At 42.7% G+C, this 18542-nt stretch overlaps 1 protein-coding gene across 2 annotated transcripts in view; it reads right to left on the reverse strand.

Moving 5' to 3' along the window:
* EFCAB6 (EF-hand calcium binding domain 6) overlaps window positions 1-18542 on the reverse strand; it is a 294900-nt gene that overhangs the window by 227171 nt on the left and 49187 nt on the right. For both annotated transcript variants that reach the window (XM_071219103.1, XM_023588220.2), the window contains one exon: window positions 10006-10072. In XM_071219103.1, coding sequence (XP_071075204.1) covers window positions 10006-10072 — 67 coding nt within the window. The remainder of the gene's footprint in view (window positions 1-10005; window positions 10073-18542) is intronic.

The raw sequence follows: 18542 nt of genomic DNA on the forward strand, positions 1-18542 counted from the left end.
ACTGACTGCCAGGAGAGGGAACCCACGAGGCTCAAGAGGTTAAGCCAGAGCTGACCCTACTCACCAGGAAACCACATGGTTCAGAGGCCCCCCAAGCACTGTCCTGTAAGAGAGCAGCCTTCATATGCTGCCAACAGAGGACATCAGATAAGAGAGAGGCACTTGCTTCCTTCCCCCACCCCCCCACAGACTCCACAGGGGGAAGGAGGAAGCAGAATGAGGGAGAGAAGCAAGAACTGAAGAACGGAAGCCCTGGCCCTGCCCCTCCTCTCCCCTAGAGCTGGAGGGAGGGGAGGAAAGGAGTTGTTGAACCGGGGAGAAGCACTAGGCTGTAAATCTGCACTGCACTGTTTTACACCTGAGTGTGACCAGAAAGCCAGGGGATCCCACCTGCAGGGATGAAAAAGGGAGATTTGCTGGTGCCTGTTTGAGAGCAGTGAGGGGAAAAATCAACCTGCTTCATATTCGTACCCCACTGAGTTCAGATGTTTCAGTAATACACTGCTAACCGGGGATGCTATTATTACTCTCTAGTTCTTTGTTTAAAATTCTTTTTACAGCACTCTGAGCTCCCGGAAGGAAAGCTGTGAACCCAAATAAATATGACCGCCCAGACTTTAAAGGAGAAGAAAAAAGGCCTAATGCTTCCTCCCTGAAACCCTGAATTCCCTGAGGCTACACAAAAATCCCTCTCCAGCTTGGCTCTGACATGGGCCTACCCAGAGCGAGGGGACGCTTGCTCAGGCCAGACCACTACCTGCAAATTAACTTAAACCTTGCCCAGTTTTATTCTTATTGGCTCTGGTGTAGCTATCTTCTGTGCAGTTCCTCACCCAGAGCTACTTTTCTCACCCGGTTTCTAGCAGAGAGGGCGCTGGAGCCAGTGCTCTGCCCACGCCCCACCACTGCACCTATGGACTGAACCCAGGGCAGGGGGCTTCAAGCAGCCCCTCCGTCCTGGCTCTGCAGCAAAATGGAAGCATCCAGCATCCACTGCTGTCAATCTGGCACCTTTTTGTCACCACTATTAAACTTGTTTTAAATTTAAAAAGTAAAGTTTTTAAATGAGACCATGAAAAAGGATTTCTCTTACAATAAACACATCAATGCTCATTTTCCTTATTATTCTACTTTTGGCTATTTCGTATAAAATCTTTAATTAAAGTTTTTCTTTGAAATTGTCATTATCAACCCAGAAGAAAGAAAAGGGGAAAAAAAGAACAACACAGCTGTGCAGATATGAAGCGCTATTCAGGACTAAATGAACTGGAACGAAATAAGTAGCTTGACTGTTATGTTCTTCGTTTTGGCTCAGTGTTCTCAATAGCACAGTCTAACTTGTCACTTTATATCGATTCCATCTGTTTACACTCTGCAGAGTATTGGCTTCCTACCGTGAACATTTCCTATTTACCAGCTGGTAGAGATGAGCCAAACCAGATAGGAAAAAATTAGACTACATTCAGAAGCTCATAAACACAAACTTTCAATTTGGAGACATGTGGGAGGAGAGGCATGGGGCAGTGCTCACCTTTAACAGGGCTTCCCCTCCCTGCCCCCACTGCTGATGCTTTCTCTCCCAGCTCTGCTGCCCCTCCCCACAGGCCAAAGACTAAGCAGGTACTCAATGAGTATATCTATATGCTCTGCCTTTGCCAGAAACTGAACAAGCTTGCACAAAAAGACACCCAGATAAGATCCATGGAAATGGAGAAAAGAAGGCTGACTAAAAGAGAGCTAAAGCAACTGTTAAAATTAACATAGATAGTAGGATTGAGCAAAAATCAGGTTTAGGTTTCCTTGCAGCCAAGGTGAAGAGGGAAACTTGCTGTTATACACTGCACGGGCACACAACCTTTTCCCCATGTTTAATTTACTTTTTTAAAATGTTTACTTGCAACGTATAGCTGAAAGACTTAATAAGAAATTAGCTATCCACTGAACTTGTGACATAGTTATGAAAATCAGCCCCAAGTCTATAAATCCAGGGCTTTGAAAAGGGTGCCAGATCTAGAAGGAATATTTCTGGACTCTCCTTTCTCTCTTTGTTTGGACATCATGGGAGGGAGCCTGCTTTCAAAGAGGCAAGCCAGTCAAAGAGGATTAGGTAGGTCAGATCGCCATGCTGGGCAAACCTGCAGCCCACCCTACTGCTCCAGCACTTTGCCAAGAGCTAAGCCAACCACAGATTACCTAACTGAGGAACAAAACCAGCACAGAAAAGGGCCTTATCTGTCATCTCATCCCAAAGTGGTGTTCCTCCAAACACAAGTTCCTCTGGATATTAACTAGAGCTAAAACAATAAACACATGGAAAGGCTGGTCTCAGGAACATTAAATGGGTTTCTCCAAGCCTTTTAATATGCTGAAGTGCAGTCACTATGAATCTTCAAGGAGGAAGAAAACAGTGAAAAAAAAAAAAATAGGGCAAATTCTAAGGGGTAATGTCTGGAGGACTTGGTGATTCAATGAATGTGGAGGGCAAATGAAAGGGAAGTCAAAGATGGTGCAGGTTTGGGGGAAAACGCCAGAAGTTCACTTGGTGGGCACTGAGCTGGAGCTGCCTATGTCCTCCCCATCACCTCCCACAGACATCTTTCCTCCTGGAAAACTGATTCACTTGTCCCCAAATACCCACACTGCGCCTTCCTTCTTCTGTTTGTTCATTAATTGCAAGAGTTAATGAGCCCCTAGTAACTCCCATCAAATTTATCCATTACACTGCTGATGGCAATCTCCTAATACCTCCTTTCTCATGTCATAACCCCCTTGTCAAATACCTTCAAAGTGATGGTGGTGATGGTAACATAACGTTGTGAATGCAATTAACAGCACTGAAACATATATCGGAATGTGGTTAAAATGGAAAATGTTAGGTTGTTGATAGGGTAATGGAATTTAAAAAAAAATCCATGGAACTGCACAGCCCAAACAGTGAACCCTGAATTAAACTATGGCCTATAATTATAAAAATGTGCTTTCATCAATTGTAACAAGTGTTCCACACCAATGCAAGGTGTAACAGAGTGGTATATGAGAATCCTGTATTTCACGCATGATTGTTCTGTGAACCCACAATTTCTCTAAGAAAGAAGAAAATCCTTAATACAGCCCCCCATGTTCTAGGATTAAAATGTGACCTTCATATACCCACATCTTTTTCTCCAGCCTACCTGTCAAAATTCATCTGTCTCAACCTGCCTTGAGAAACATGATTCTCCACAGAAGGGCCACAGGACTTGTCTCCTCACCATACTGTGCCGCATCTTGACTGCCTCCACCTCCGTGTCCCCTTCTCATGACAGACTGCAATCCTAACAACTAGCTACCACATATTTCACCCCTACCCTGTCCTCAACATGCAGCTAAACCCCATCCATGGTCCAAACCCAAGGTCCAATGTCACCTTTCTCATGAAGTCTTTCCTGGCTATTCCAGTTACGGGAACTCTCCCTACAGAGCTTCATTTATTCATCCAACTCATGAATGTTGAGCACATATTAGATGCCAGACACATCTAAGGCATTAAGGTGACACAAGTGAACAGGATGGAGCAGGTGCCTGCTCCCACAAAACATACATCCCAGTGAAACAAAGCCCACAAGATTTCCAGAGTGCCAACAGTCCAAAGAAACTATTCCAACTTTCAGTAGGGTAGTCAAGAAGTGTCCCTCTGGCAAGGTGACATTTGAGCTACTTTAGGAGGATTCAGCCATAAGATGGGAGAAAGAGAAGTCCAGGCAGAGAGAACAGCTTGCATGAAGGCATCAAGGAGCTTGGTCTATGAGAAACACAAAAAGGTGGCCAGGGAGGGCAAAGGAGAGCTGTCCATGATGTGGCCAGGAGGCCAACCCAGCCTCAGCAGGTGAGCCCTCTAAGCCAGGACGAGGAGTTTAGAATTTACTTGACAACCAAAAGCCATGGGGCATTTGAACCAGAGGAATCTGATGGGATCTGACTTAGGCTGTGAAAAGATAACTCTGGTTGCTGATATAGAGTATGATTTTAAGGGAGCAAGAGAACCACTTAAGAAGTTGTGACAAGAGAGATGGAGAGAAGTGGATGGGTTCAGGATCTATTTTGGGATAAAGCAGACAAGACTTGCTGATGGACTGGATATAGGAGAGGGTTAGGAAGGAAGAGGGGAATCAACGAGTAGGTAAATAATGGAACCATTTACCAAAGGTGGCAGTCGGGAGTGGGGTTCAACCAAGGGAGGAAGGCTCCTTGGGGTGCAGTGGGGAGGACAGTCAAAAAGTTCTGTTTTGCCCTGTGGACAGTGGTAAGTCTAGAGCCCTAGACAGAGAAGTAAATGTGGGTGCCATCAGCAGATAGCCCTCATACCCTTTCCCTCAGTGACCTTAAAGCAAATGACAAAATATTATCTTTTACCTTTCCACATAAAAACACATTATTATGTCTTATCTCCTCCAAATGAAAACTTCTCATTTTTTTTTTTAGTATATGGGCTCAGCACATGGTAGAACCAATTTATATTTATTTTCACATAGAATCCCAACAGTACTGGAAAGACCTTGCAAAATCATTTCCCCATTTTTCAGATGAGGAAACAGTCTCTAGAAAGGTTAGCTTGCTGAGGGTCACACGGTTAGTAGGTGTTGCCACTCAGATGTGCCAACAGGTCAGGTAAGTCCAGGTGCTCTGGCCTGCTCTCCCCACACTGAGCTGCCTTAAACATTTACTCCTACAGATTTGTTTGTACTTTTATTTGCTACATGCAGGAAGATGTTGTTTAAAAAAAAAGATAACCTTAGCCTGAAATAATTACAAATTCTGGTATAACAGAATCTTTGTTATAGTTTCCTGATGAAGGCTTTAGTAAATTAATAATAGAGTAACCAGAAATAGGTCTTAGGGAAGAATTATTTTCAATATAATTTTTAAAATAAAATGGCAACTGATTATTTTGTGATGTGAAATTCTCTAGATCAAAATGTAAGCACTACTCTTCATTTAGTTGCACATAGAAGCACGAATAAAAGCTGTGACATTATTAATCACTATATTCAGTTATGATTGATAGGCTTTTCTGCAGGGAGGAAAACGTGCCTCAGATACAATCTGTCCCAACAGCTCTGCGATATGCTAATATTTTCTTCAGATGAAAGAGGAGATGTGTTCAAATACCTGCTACAATAGGCGATTATACCAAAATGGAGCTGATGGAAGAGAGATTAGGAGAAAGTTACAGCTTAACTGGAAGCTTGTGTGTTTTAGGAAATGGCCTCATTTTGAGTTTGACACAGTCTTTTTATTAAACAGACTGCACTCTGGTACATTCACTCATGCTAATGTGGTACTATAACATTAAGGTTTGTTTATGAAATGGTTATGATTCTGACTAATAACTGTTTGTTTGTTCCTCAAGCAATAATTTTTAAAAAATTTTTTTAAGAAAATTCACCTATTTGAGAAAATGAATCTACCCATCACTTTTGTCTCTTCTTCATGAGGATATTACAGAGCAAGAAAGCAGCTTAGTACCTATAATTATTTACTAATTGCTTTTGAAACGGTTAAGGCTGCATCTATACAACTCTAAGGCACCAGGGTAATCCCATAAAAACTTGTGTCAGATCACTCAGGGTCCAACAGACATACTAGTCACAGCTGACTGGGTAGACCAGATGTTCTGACATCCTGCACCCAGGCTCAAAGAATTTTCCTGACTTTGGATGTGCTCTGCTTTTTAATTTATATACTTCTTTAACTGGATTGCACATTCTTAAATTCTAGTCTTTGGTTAAGAACAGGTTTTCTTGCAGAGAGAGGGGGGAAGGCCATGGTGTTTCTAAACATACTGTGTTCTCAGGTCACAGCAGCAGCAGATTTCCTAGTAATTCTCTATACATGGTTTAAGATTAGCATTTCCCCCACTTTAAGGAGCAAGATGGGATTTTCTATGTAATCCTCTTCTTTCACTTCTACCTTCACCTCAGGTGGTAAAATTAAAAACGACAAAACAGAGTAAAAAGACCAAATCTTTGTTAGCCCAGCACTAACCTTTGTTAGTGCCAGCAACACACTGAAGTTTTGCCTTAGTTCCTTTGCTTCCTGGCAGATTCCTCACCCTAAAAATGTGAAGAACCCCTTAAACCTTGGACATGCCACTTCTCCAGGGGGGAGCTGGGGAGACCTAAAAGACTGAGCAGGTGGGGCAGAGTCTAAGGGGCAGGATACCAAAGAGAAAACAAAGAACACTCCCAAATGCCCAGCTGAAATAGACTCCCCATGGATGAAAACATAACTCTGGTTAGAACAAAATTTTTTAAAAAGAAAGAAAGAAGCTTGACTGCAACACCTAGGCTCCATTCATACAGGCATAGAGAAAAGAGAAACTTCATTCTGGTAAAAGACCAGGTAGACCTACAGGCATGACAAGGACTCACATTTGCCAAATGCAAAGTAAACATAAGCACCTTTCCCCAGGAGGCCCTTCAGAGAGGCAAGACTGCCCGATGGTTAGGGGCAAGGACTCTGAAGCAGGCAGCTGAGGCTAGAATCGAGGCTTTTGCACCTTCCAGCTTTGTCACCTTGGTCAAACTGCTTAGCCTCGATTCTCAGTTTTCTCCTATAGCAATGTGGGACAAGAATAGCACCTGCCTCAAGGGGCTCTCTTGAGAATTACATGATTTAATACACTAAAGCACTGAGAATTAGCTCCTAGTAGGTAGTCAATAAATGCTAGCTATGGAATTAGCAGAATCCAAAAAATTACTTTAGAGTCCAAAAGGTTAAGCACAGCCAGCCCCAGCGGATCTTCTTAGTGGGTGGCTGAAGCGGTTGCTGTTAATTGCCTTCCCAGAATTCATCCACCTCTACTCCCATCCCCTTTCTAACAAAACCCTCCATTTTCCACTGTGTTCAGATGGTCTCCCTCCTCTGGGGAGCAAAGTGCTTCAGGAGAGGGAGGCCCAGCCACCACCCCAGGGGGTGAGCAGGCTTGGTCCAGGCCATTCGTGATGAACCAATTCCAATGCCAGGGATTGGTTTGGGTGCAGAACATAATTCTGGGCTGTGAGGCATCAAGAGAAGCTTTCCCTTGTTTAGAAAGTCATATTGGAAGGAATAGCATAATGGAAACACCTGGACTTGAGTATGGGCATGATATACCTGGAAGGGTGGCAACCTCCTAGGAAGCAGGAGGAGAGGTGAGCCAACGGAGAAGGTGGTAAAAGACGCTGGGTAGCTGAGGATATCACAGGGCCACTGAGTTAGCCAAGCCTGGACCGCACTCCCCCTGACTCCTTAGGTCAGACAGGAAGTCCCTTACTGCTTAAGCTAGTTAAATTGGGGTCTCCTGTTTCTCACAGGGGAGAGCATCCAAAAGCCCTCATGACCGAGGCAGAGCCACCTGGTGGCAGGTAAAGCCTGGCACAGGAAGGGTTTGGTAGTAACTGACAAGGAAAACAAGCTTCACCAATTAGTGGAGAAGAGACTGACATATACGGACCATCTTCTATGTGCCAGGGCCTTCACTTATATTATCATCATTCATTCTGGTAGCTACTCTGATAGGTAGGCTTTGTCGCCTCCCCTGTACAAATGAGGAAATTGGCTCAGTGAGAAATCCATCAAAGGCTCGCCGTCGGAAGCTGCCGAGTCTGGATTTAAGGCCAGGTGTGCCTGATTCCACTAAATCCCTCTGTCTCCTAGGAGACTAGGAGAGCACTGCCAAGCATATGAGCAAAGAACTTGAAGACCAGAAAACTCAAGAACAGGAGATGCCAAGTCAAAGTCATGGAGGAGGTGCCAAAGGAAGGCACAGAGTGATGTTTGAGACCAAAATAAAAAGCACAGGGCCAGGAAGTGAGGTCAAGCTAGGTGAGTGCAGGATGCAACGTGTCTCCAAGTAGCACCTGAGTACAGGACAAACCAGGAACCGGGGCCAGGTAGAGTCTGAAGATGCTTGTGGAAAACCTGGAACTTACAGCACTTTCTCCACCCCCAAATACCAAGCCACATGGCAAAGTCCTTTTTTAGGTAAAGCCAGGACCAAAACAAACAAAAGACGGAGATCGTCCCACCTGCCTTCTCCCTTGACTGGTAGAGAACAGGAGGCACAGAGAGCCCGAGGGTCTGACGGGTAATAAGCATGAACGTGAACATATGCTGGAGGGTCTTAACTGCGTGAGCAGGGCAGGGTGAGAAGCTTGCGGCAGAACCTTCAGGAAACATGAGCATGGTGTTTTGGTCAGTTTGGGGTTCCACCAGTTAATTGTTGGATTAGGAATGCGAAACCAGAAATGCATTTAGCAAAGTCTGGCTCCCCAAATTCAGAGACATCTGCATTAGCTCTTGGCTCAAATTATCTGTGGGGACTTATATTTTAAACAAATAATTAGCATTCTTTCATTAAACCATACAGGATCACCTGACAATGACACACTCACGCAGAGCCACATTTTGATTCCAAAGGATTCTGCTCAGCCCTGTCTGACACTGATGTGTGATTACTGCACATGGCCCACAGTTGAGGAGTATGTTTGTACTATTCCTTTTATTGGGGGAGGGGGGGAACAAGGGATGATATTCATTTGTGTTTCCACCTATCATATCAGCTGACATTGACAGAATGTTCCAGGTACTTTTCTAAGCAACACAAGAACACCTGGAGGTGTTCACCAACAGGTGAGCAAACCAAATGTCAAGGCCTTGGCCCACTGGGCTAGTAAGTGGCAGAGCCCCAAGACCGAAACCCAGGTCTGACTGGCTCCCCAGGTCAGTCAGGCCTGCCCCACTTCACCTGCCTGCCCAGGTGAGGCTCAGTGGAAGCCTTGTGCCGCTGGTGGTGCTGGCCTGAAAGCAGGCAGAGAAAATCGCCACGCTGCGTAGGGACTGAGCCTTCTCTCAGTCATGCTCTGGCTCATCCACTCCTCAGGCTTTACCAGAACCTCTTTTTCAGTCATTTACAAGCCTGGCTGACGTCCTTCCACACCATGTTAATTGTAAGGGTACACTGTTGGCCCAGGACAGTATTTATACTGCTATGATGACTGCCATAAATAGTTGACTTTCCTAGGTATATTTCATGATTAACACAGTTTACAAAGAGTCACATAAAACACAGATATAATAAATAGTATCAACTACATTACCTATTTTTTACAGCACAACAAATGGACCATTACAGAAGCAGCAAACAATTCTACTGATAGACACTATAGTGGAACTAGGTTTTTAGGAGCACACATTAGTTAAAAAAAATGATCATAATGAGATGAATTTTCTGGTGCTAATGGCATCAGTCAGGGAAATTTAGACAAACACTTTGTGACTTTCTGACTATTTTTGATTTTGAAATGTATGAAAATCTCAGAAGAGTGCAAAAAGGAAAGAAAATTTGTCACATTTCAAATCAACATATTGAGTCAAGTAAATTAAAGCATGGTTCTCAAACTGCTTGTGTAACTGACAGGCTCCTTTGTAAAAAGGAGACCAACTCCATCTCCTGAATGACATTAGCATCCCTCCTTACCTGCACGCCAGGAGAGCTAACCATAATCAGAGAATAGGAACAAAGCTATATGCTCATTTTCTCAGCCCAGGCCGTCGCTCTTCTGGCTAACTTACTCAGTCCTTGAAAATGCAGCGCTTTGAGTTTTCCTCCGTTTTTCTGTCATGCTGCTCTGGACTGGCATTGACTGCTGAAAAGCAGCCGTTCCTCTTTCTAAAAAAAACCTGCTTCAGACTTAGACCAACACAGAAAAGGCAGCACTCCTAATAAGGAGCTAAAGTCAATGTGAAAGTAATTAATATTCCAAGACTTCTGTTGGTGTCATTCATCAAAAGAGACGCCGTTCAAGGCAGAGTAGCCCCAGAACAGGCTTTCCCGTCTGCTTGTTACGAGAAAATCTATTTAGCCAGGACGACTCTGACATGCGAGCTCAGATGACAAGGCACAGCTCATTGTGCATCACCTTCCCCTGCTAACAGTTACTTCTGAGTAGGGTGGGGAAGAATAATTTTTAAAATCTCCATCACCTTTTCTCCTGCTTGGACTTCAAGTTCTTTTAATGGCCGGTTTTGATTCATTTCATTCCTAGTTCTCCTTAAAAATAAAATTGTTTTGTTGTTAAATTGTTTTAACCCTTGACATAGGACATGCACAGATTAAAGTTATCAGGACGTTAAAATAAATTATTTAAAAATGCAAGGTATTCCTCATGCTCTACCATCTGCTAGATGTATGAATGAGGGCAAATTACATAGCTTCCTTATGCCTCAGTTTCCTCGGCTGAAAATTAAAAGCAATAACATTTGCTGCTCATGAGGCAGTATAGGAATTAAATAATCCCAGCTGAGCCCTCAAGAGCACTGACTGTGCGCCAAGCCTGAACAAGCCTTTTCTCATTTCATCCCCATGGTAGCTCCAGGACACGGGCACCGTTATCAACCCCCTTTGCTGATGGGGGGACTGAGGGAACCTAAGGTGGCACTGGAGGCACCAGGAGTCAGGCTAGGTGATCTGGTTCAGACCTGCTCCTGACTCCCAAGAGGCTGTGGAGCTCAGAGGCCACTGCAGTGCACTTTCCATGGCACCAGGAAGGGCTTATGGTGGACGCGTGTGTCCACATCATCCCCTGGCTCCATGTGCATTTTCTTACTGATTTAATCATTCTTTGCTTTGCATTATCCGTTTATCTATAAACCAGTCCTGAGTCCCTCTTTGGAACAAAATGGCAGGGGCTAGGGGAGGGGTGTTGGGGGAGGCAGGCCCTAGCTGCATGCTATCCATCCGGTGCCCCCACACCCCAGCTCTGGGGCCACGTGAGCCTTCTGCTGGCACTGCCCCCGCGGTTGAAGCAGCTCCATGGGAGTGATGGCAATGGACAGGAAACAAAGAAACAAGTAAGTAAAGTCAGTTCAAATAGTAGCAGGTGCTGTGAAGAAAATAAAGATGGAGAGGGGGTAGATTTGTGACTGAGCAAGCTGGGGTGACTCTCTGGGATGGAGTGGACAACCAAGGCCTCTCTAATCAAGTGTCATTTGAAGAGAGATGGACAAACTGAGGAGTGGAGGCAATTCTCTGGAGGAACAGCTGTCCAGGGAAGCAAAGTAAGGTGAGAAAGCCTGCAGCCCGGGTAGGTCCTGGGGGCAGGAGCTTGGCACTTCCTGGGCTGAGGGGGCCAGAGCAGGGTGAGGCTTGTGGGGTAAGCTCAGAGAAGAAGGCAGAGTCTGCTGTGGGTGCTGTGGGCCTCAAGATTCTGGACTTTATTCTAAGGGGCAGGGGAGGACTTGGAGTTGGCCTGGGTGGTACTGCAGGGACAGATGCTGGACACTGTATGTCCAGCCATGGCCCACTGGGTGGACTGGGGGAGAGTGTAAACTACAATGTAAACCACTATCCACGTGGTGCAGCAGTGCTCCAAAATGTATTCACCAAATGCAGTGAATGTCCCATGATGATGAAAGAGGTTGTTGATGTGGAAGGAGTGGGGTTGGGGGGGATGGGGGGTATATAGGGACCTCTTATATTTTCAGTGTAACATTTAAAAAAAAATAAAGAGAGAAAAAAATTTTTAAAAAAAGCAGAAATTAATTCATTTTCCATAGAAGGAAACTAAGGCTCAGAGGGGCTAAGTGCCTTGCCTAAGTCTTATGATCCTATGTTAAATGTAATATTTTTAATTATTTCAATGATAAATTGAATAGATACAAAACACTAACATATGCTTAAGATTTAAAGAGTAAAAATTGCACAGGACCTGTGGGCCCACCTCCTGCTGAACAAAGGGCTTTCCAGGGCTGCTGAGCCCAGGGGGCCCCGCCCCTTCCTAGTCACATCCTCCACCCCAGACGTTTCTAGTCCTCTTGCTTCTGGATCCCTAAACATTAGGCTGAACCATGTGAAGCTGCATTTTTCATATGTTAAAAATAGCTAATATCAGCAATTTTATATGGTTCAACCTAATACTATACTAAGAAGCACCAGGTCAGGCCATTTCACAAGTGGGTTCTATCAAATAGTCATTGACCAATTAATTCTGACCCTACACAAATGGCTCAGAACACAAAAATGGAAAAAAATACCAACTCACTCTATGTGCTTAGCATATTTTATAATAAAACTTGGCAAAGACAGTAAAATTGTAGTGGAAAATTACAGGCCAGTCTCACACATGAACATAAATGCATATCTTCAATTTTATTTAGATATTGTCAAATTAACTTCCAAAATAATTGTACAAAATTTATTTTCCTCCTAGTCATGTGTAAGAGTTCCAATAATCTATTTCTCAATCAACATTTCATCATCCTGATCAATCTCATGTTGTAAGAATTTGAAATATTGCCAATCTGAAGAGTATAAAATGGTACTGTGTGCTTTAAATGTGATTTTTCCCCTTTCATTAATGAGAGGGAACAACTTTTTGTTTTTTGGCTGTTCAGTTTTCTTTTCCATCCTTTTGAAATGAAACTGTAGCTCATTCATTTGCAGTCTTTCTTCTTCTCAAATAGACATATTTAAGGTGATAAATTTCCCTCTAAGAACTATGTTAGCTGAATCCCACAGTTTTCATACATACTTACTATTAGGCTATTGCTCAATTCAAAATATTATAGTTCCATTATGATATCTTCTTTGATCCATGAATTATCTAGAAGTATCTTTCTTTTTCTTTTTAGTGGTACCGGGCCAGGGAATGAGCCTGGGTCCACATATGTGGGAAGCCGGCACTCTGAGCCACATCAGCTTCCCTGAGTTGGTTTTCCATGTTGTTTGTTTATTTGTTTTTAGAAGGCACTGGGGACCAAACTCGGGTCCTCCCATGTGGGAAGCAGGTGCTCAACCACTTGAGGCACATCCACCCCCTAGAAGCATATTTCTTTATTTCCCAAAAATGCGGAGGTTTTAGAGTTATCTTTTTGTTTTTAATTTCTAACTTACTTGCACTGTGGTCAGAAAACATGCCCTGTATGAAACTAACACTTTGCAATTTGTGGAGACTTGCTTTATGGCCCTTATGACTAATTTCTAGAAATGCCCATCTGTTTTTGAAAATTAAATACTCTGCAATTTGGAGGTGCAGTATTCTATATTTTCAGGTCAAGTTTGTTCATCATGTCAAGTTTGTTCATCACGTTTGTCTTAGTTTGACACAGGGCTGCAGATGCAAAGTCTCAGAAATGGGTTGGCTTTTATAATGGGAATTTTATTTGGGGCAAAAGCTTACAGTTTTGAGGCCCATGGATTGTCCAAATCAAGGGACTATCAGAGATGCTTTCTCACCAATGTCAGCTACTGGTGACCCTGGGGACCTGTCACATGGTGAAGCAAGATGGCCACCCATCTCTGCCGAGGTCCCTGCCTTCCCCTCTAAAATCTACCATCTCCCGCAGCTCAGCTGTGGGCAAAAAGGCATAGGGCTTCTCTCTTTCTGGGCTTCCTTTCCCAGTCTCGGCTGTTCCACTTTCTTTCTGAGTTCAGCTGCGAGCTATCAGTATATGACTCATCTCTTCAGCCTTGAGCTCCTCCATGGACCAGCCTCTTGAGGGCTTCGTGCTTAAGCTTGGCTGCTAGCGATTCTCAAGTCCACTCTCATGTGGCAGGATCAAAAATGGCAGCTTCCTTTCTCTGTGTATCTCTCTGAGTCTCTGTTTATATAAAGTTGCAGTAAGAGGTCGGTGACTCAACCTGAGTTTCTTATTTCCCTGACATAGTCCAATCAAAGCAATCTAATCAAAGTGGTCTAAAGTGAATATAATGGGGAAAAGGACTGGCCCAGTGGTTAGGGTGTCCGTCTACCACATGGGAGGTCTGCGGTTCAAACCCCGGGCCTCCTTGACCCGTGTGGAGCTGGCCCATGCGCAGTGCTGATGCGCGCAAGGAGTGCCCTGCCACGCAGGGGTGTCCCCCGCGTAGGGGAGCCCCACGCGCAAGGAGTGCGCCCCATAAGGAGAGCCGCCCAGCGCTAAAGAAAATGCAGCCTGCCCTGGAATGGCGCCGCCCACACTTCCCATGCCGCTGACGACAACAGAAGCAAAGAAACAAGACGCAGCAAATAGACACAGAGAACAGACAACCGGGGGGGGGGGGGGGGGGGCGGGATTAAATAAATAAATAAATCTTTAAAAATAAAAAAAATAAAATGAATATAATGGAATCAAGGGGAGCCAACCCCACAGGAATAATTCATTTAAGAACTTAAATCTTTTGAGATTCAAAAAAGAAATTCAAACTGTCAGTGTTGTTCACATGTTCTTTATCATTTTGGTTCCATGTTCTATCAATAACTGAGAGAGGTGTGTTAAAATCTCCCACTCTGTGAATTTATTTTTATCTCCATGTAGGTCCATATCTGTATAGTATATTTTTGTGATACATAGTTTAAAGCTATATTTTTAGGACCACACAAATTTCAAACTTTCTCTTTCGGGTGAACTGAGCTTTTAACATTACTAAATGACACTCTTTATATCCAAATATGCTTTCTTTTGCATGAAAAAGATAGACATGAAGGCACACTCCCCAGATCCCTCTTCAAGAAAGAACTTGCTGCCCAACTCTAGGAGGAGGGTTGGAAGATTGCCTCCAGCTGCAGAGAGCCCCCTCCTCAAGGTCACACCCTTCCTGGGATGGCCCATATGAGACAACAGAGAGGAGGGCACTCTGACTGGCAACCTGTGCCCCACACTCACCCCAGGGCAGCTGTGGCTGTGTTGGGCTCACGTGTGCCCCTGGATATCTGCTTTGGCCCTCTTCCCTTCACAGGTGTTGATCCTAATCTACATCTTGTACTCCAAACTCCATCTCAGTGTCAGTTTCAGGAGAACCTAACCTCAACCACCTCTATTGTCTGATAGTAACTTAGTGATACTAGCTTTCTTCAGATTAGTATTTGAATAGTCTGTGTTTTTTATTTTTCTGTACATTTATGTTTAGATTTTTCTCTTAGTAGATTTTACTATTGTTTTATCCAGTCAATCTTTGTCTTTTAAGTAGAATATTTATTATAATTACTGATATATTTGGAATTTCTACTTGTTGTGCCTATTCTGCTGCTGCTTCTTGCCTTCTTTTGGGTTGTTCCATGTTTTATTATTCTATTTTTTCCTTCTAAAAGTTCATAAATTACTCACATCATTTCTAATCTAATAATACTCTGGGAATTATAACCTGTATAATTTTTTTAAAAAGATTGATTGATTCCCCCCCTTGTGGCTTGTTTTTTGCTGTCTGTTCTGTGTCCATTCGTTGCCCATTTTCTCTGTCTGCCTGTCTCTCTTTGTTGCATCATCTTGCTGCGTCAGCTATCCGTGGTGTGTGAGCCAGCTTGCCTTCACAAGGAGGCCCCAGGACATGAACCCAGGGCCTCCCATATGGTAGACAGGAGCCCAACTGATTGAGCCAAAGCTGTTTCTCTAACCTGTATACTTCTTAAAGTCTAAAGTTAATCAAAACTTTATCTTCCTCCAGGACAACATAAGAACTCTAGAACAGTTTAATTCCATTCCCTCCTCTCAGTTATTACTACTATCATGCATTTTAATTCTATCTTTTTCTTGAATTCCTTGTCATTATTATTTCCTACAGTCAATAGGTGTTTAGATTTTACCACATATTTGTCATCTTGTTTGTGCTTCATTCTTTCTTGCATCATCTCAAACCTTCCATTTGGGATTATTTTCTTACTACCGAAGATATATCTTTTTTTAAGATTTATTTATTTCTCCCCTCCCCCTCCCCTTGTTTTGCACTCACTGTCTGCTCTCTGTGTCTGTTCATGTATGCTTATCTTCTTTTTAGGAGGCACCAGAAACCAAACCAGGGCCCTCCCATGTGGGAGGGAGGTGCCCAGTGGCTTGAGCCACCTCTGCTCCCACTTTTTGTGTCTCTCATTGTGCTTCCTCATGGTTATTTTTTGTTGTGTCAACTCATTCCATGAGCTCACTGTGCCAGCCTATTGTGTCAGCTTGCTATCTCACTCATCTTCTTTAGGAGGCACCAGGAACCAAACCTGGGACTTCCCATGTGGTAGGCAGGCACTCAACTGCTTGAGCCACATCTGCTTCCATTAAAGTATATCTTTTAGATTTCCTTTACCAGGTGTCTGCTGGTAGCCAGATATTTTGCTTAAGAATATCTTTATTTCAATATTTAAAATATTGGAAGATATTTTGTTGAATATATAATTCTAGGTTGGCATCAATTTCCTTTTAGCACATCACAGTTATTATTCCAATAATTCCTGGATTCCACTGTTACTGAACAGAAGTTGCTGTTTGTCTAAATGTGGTTCCTATGAAGGTCATCTGCTCCATCTCCCAACACTCTGGCTACTTTTTACCCCCTCCCCTGAGATAGCTCCCTCTTCTATTTGCTCTTTATTTTTGCTCATTGTTTACACTCATCTGCTCATTGTTTTTGTTCATTGTCTCTCATCTGTTTTTCTGTTTTTCTTTAGGAGGTACTGGAAACCAAACCCAGAACCTTCCATATGGGAGGTAGGCAACTAACTGTTTGAGCCACACCCACTCCTCTGGCTGCTTTTTAGATCTTTTCTTTGTGTTTGGGGCTCTGCATCACCCCGATTTTTAATCCTGCTTGTGATTCCTTGGCTTCCTGAATCAGCAGAATAGTGTCTTTCATGAACTTTGGAAAATCCTCAGCCACTGATTCTTTGAATATTACCATGTCTCATCTCTCACTATTCTTTTTACAGAACTTTGGTTATATTCTCTAGGTCTCTCTGTGCTGTATTCTGGCTAATTTCTGCTGACTAATCTTCTGGGTCACTTATTCTTTCTTCATCTGTGTCTAATCTGGTATTTATTAAATCCATTGAGTTTTAAATCTTATTATGGAATATAATCCATAGGCATAAATGCAGATACAACATAGATATATAGTTTAATTATAATTAAGACAAACTCTCGTTTAACAATTATCAAATTAAGAACTAAAGTCAAACACAAAAAAGCCCCCATGTACCCTTCTCTAATCATGTTTCCTCTCCTCCTGGAGATAACCACTATCCTAACATTTGTGATATCTTTTCCCTTTATTTTGTAATAATTTTACCTCCTATATATGTGTCCCTTAACAATACAACTAAATTTTCCCTGTTTTTGAACTTCACATAAATAGAATCATTCTTTTATTTCTTGATCCTCTTGCTCAATAGTATATCCGTGAGATTCAATGAGGTTGTTTATTGTAGGTGTTGCTTATTGGTTTTCATTGCCATGTGTTTTTTTTCATTTCTTTATTCAATAAATATATACGAAGTACCCACTATATGTCAAGCACTGGCCTAGGGGCTTTGGATACATCAAAGAACAAAACTGATAAAGATTCCTGTCCTTGTGGAGGTCAAATTCTAGCCATGAAAAATAGAAAATAAATTAAGAATATGTAAACAAAACCAAAAAAAATCAATCAATTAATTAAAGTAAAGTCAAGTAACATAAGGAGGATTTAAGTGTGGGTGGGAGGGTAGACTGAAGAATGAAATAAGGTGGTCAGGGAAGGCATCATTGAGAAGATAACATTTGAGTGCTGACCTAAAGGGTGTGAGAGAGTTACCCATAGGGATATCTGGGGGAAGAGCATTGCTGACAGAGGGGACAAACTTGAAGGAATTTAAGGCAGTAACAACAAGAAGTTTAATGGATTTGGAGCAAAGTAAAAAAAGGGGAGAGGAGCAGGAGTGCCTATCAGGGATGATAGCCAGATCATAGAGGGCCTGGAAGAACATTGCAAAGACTTTGGCTTTACCCCAAGTGAAATGGGGAGGCACTGCCGGGTTTTGAACAAAATAATGATAAGGTGTGACTTATGCTGAGAATAGACTTGGGGGAAAGGGGCAGGTAGAGGCAGGGAGACCTGATAGGTAACCATCACAATAATCCAGGTAAGAAATGATGAGAAAGGAGAGGTATTAATGGAGGTAGTAAAAAAGTGGTCGGACTCTAAACCTTTCTTGAAGATACAACCAATGGATTTCCTGACTTAGATTAAATATGAAACTTAAGGGGAAAATAAGAATTAGAGTGACCCCTAGGTTTTTGGCCTGAAATGACAGAGTTGCTATTGGCTGAGCTAGAGAAGCCTGTAGGTGGAGAAGGTTTGGAGAAGATCTTGAGTTCTGTTTGGATAGATTAAGGTTCCATAATAACAGTAAAACACTATTTTTCCATTCTATTCTAGATGGAGACTGGAATTCTTTTCAGTTTTGGTCTTTTATAAACAATGCTATAAACTTTCCTGAACATTTACTCATGTAAATATACCAGGTATACATATGCAGAAGTTTGATGATATATACCTAGTAGGAAAATTATTGGGGCATAGGGTATGACTATCTTCAGCTTTAATAAATAAAGCCAAACTGTTTTTTAAAAGTGATAAAACCAATTTACCCTACCAAAACATTGTATAAGAGTTTCTATAATGCCATAGCCATAACCATTATTTCAATGCTTTGAAATTTACAGAGAATTGCTTTATGACCCAGTATTTGCTCAATTTTTGTATGTTGATTAAAAAGAACATATATTCTGTTATTTCATACAAT

This window comes from Dasypus novemcinctus, chromosome 12, assembly GCF_030445035.2.
Source record: "Dasypus novemcinctus isolate mDasNov1 chromosome 12, mDasNov1.1.hap2, whole genome shotgun sequence".
Lineage (NCBI taxonomy): Eukaryota > Metazoa > Chordata > Mammalia > Cingulata > Dasypodidae > Dasypus > Dasypus novemcinctus.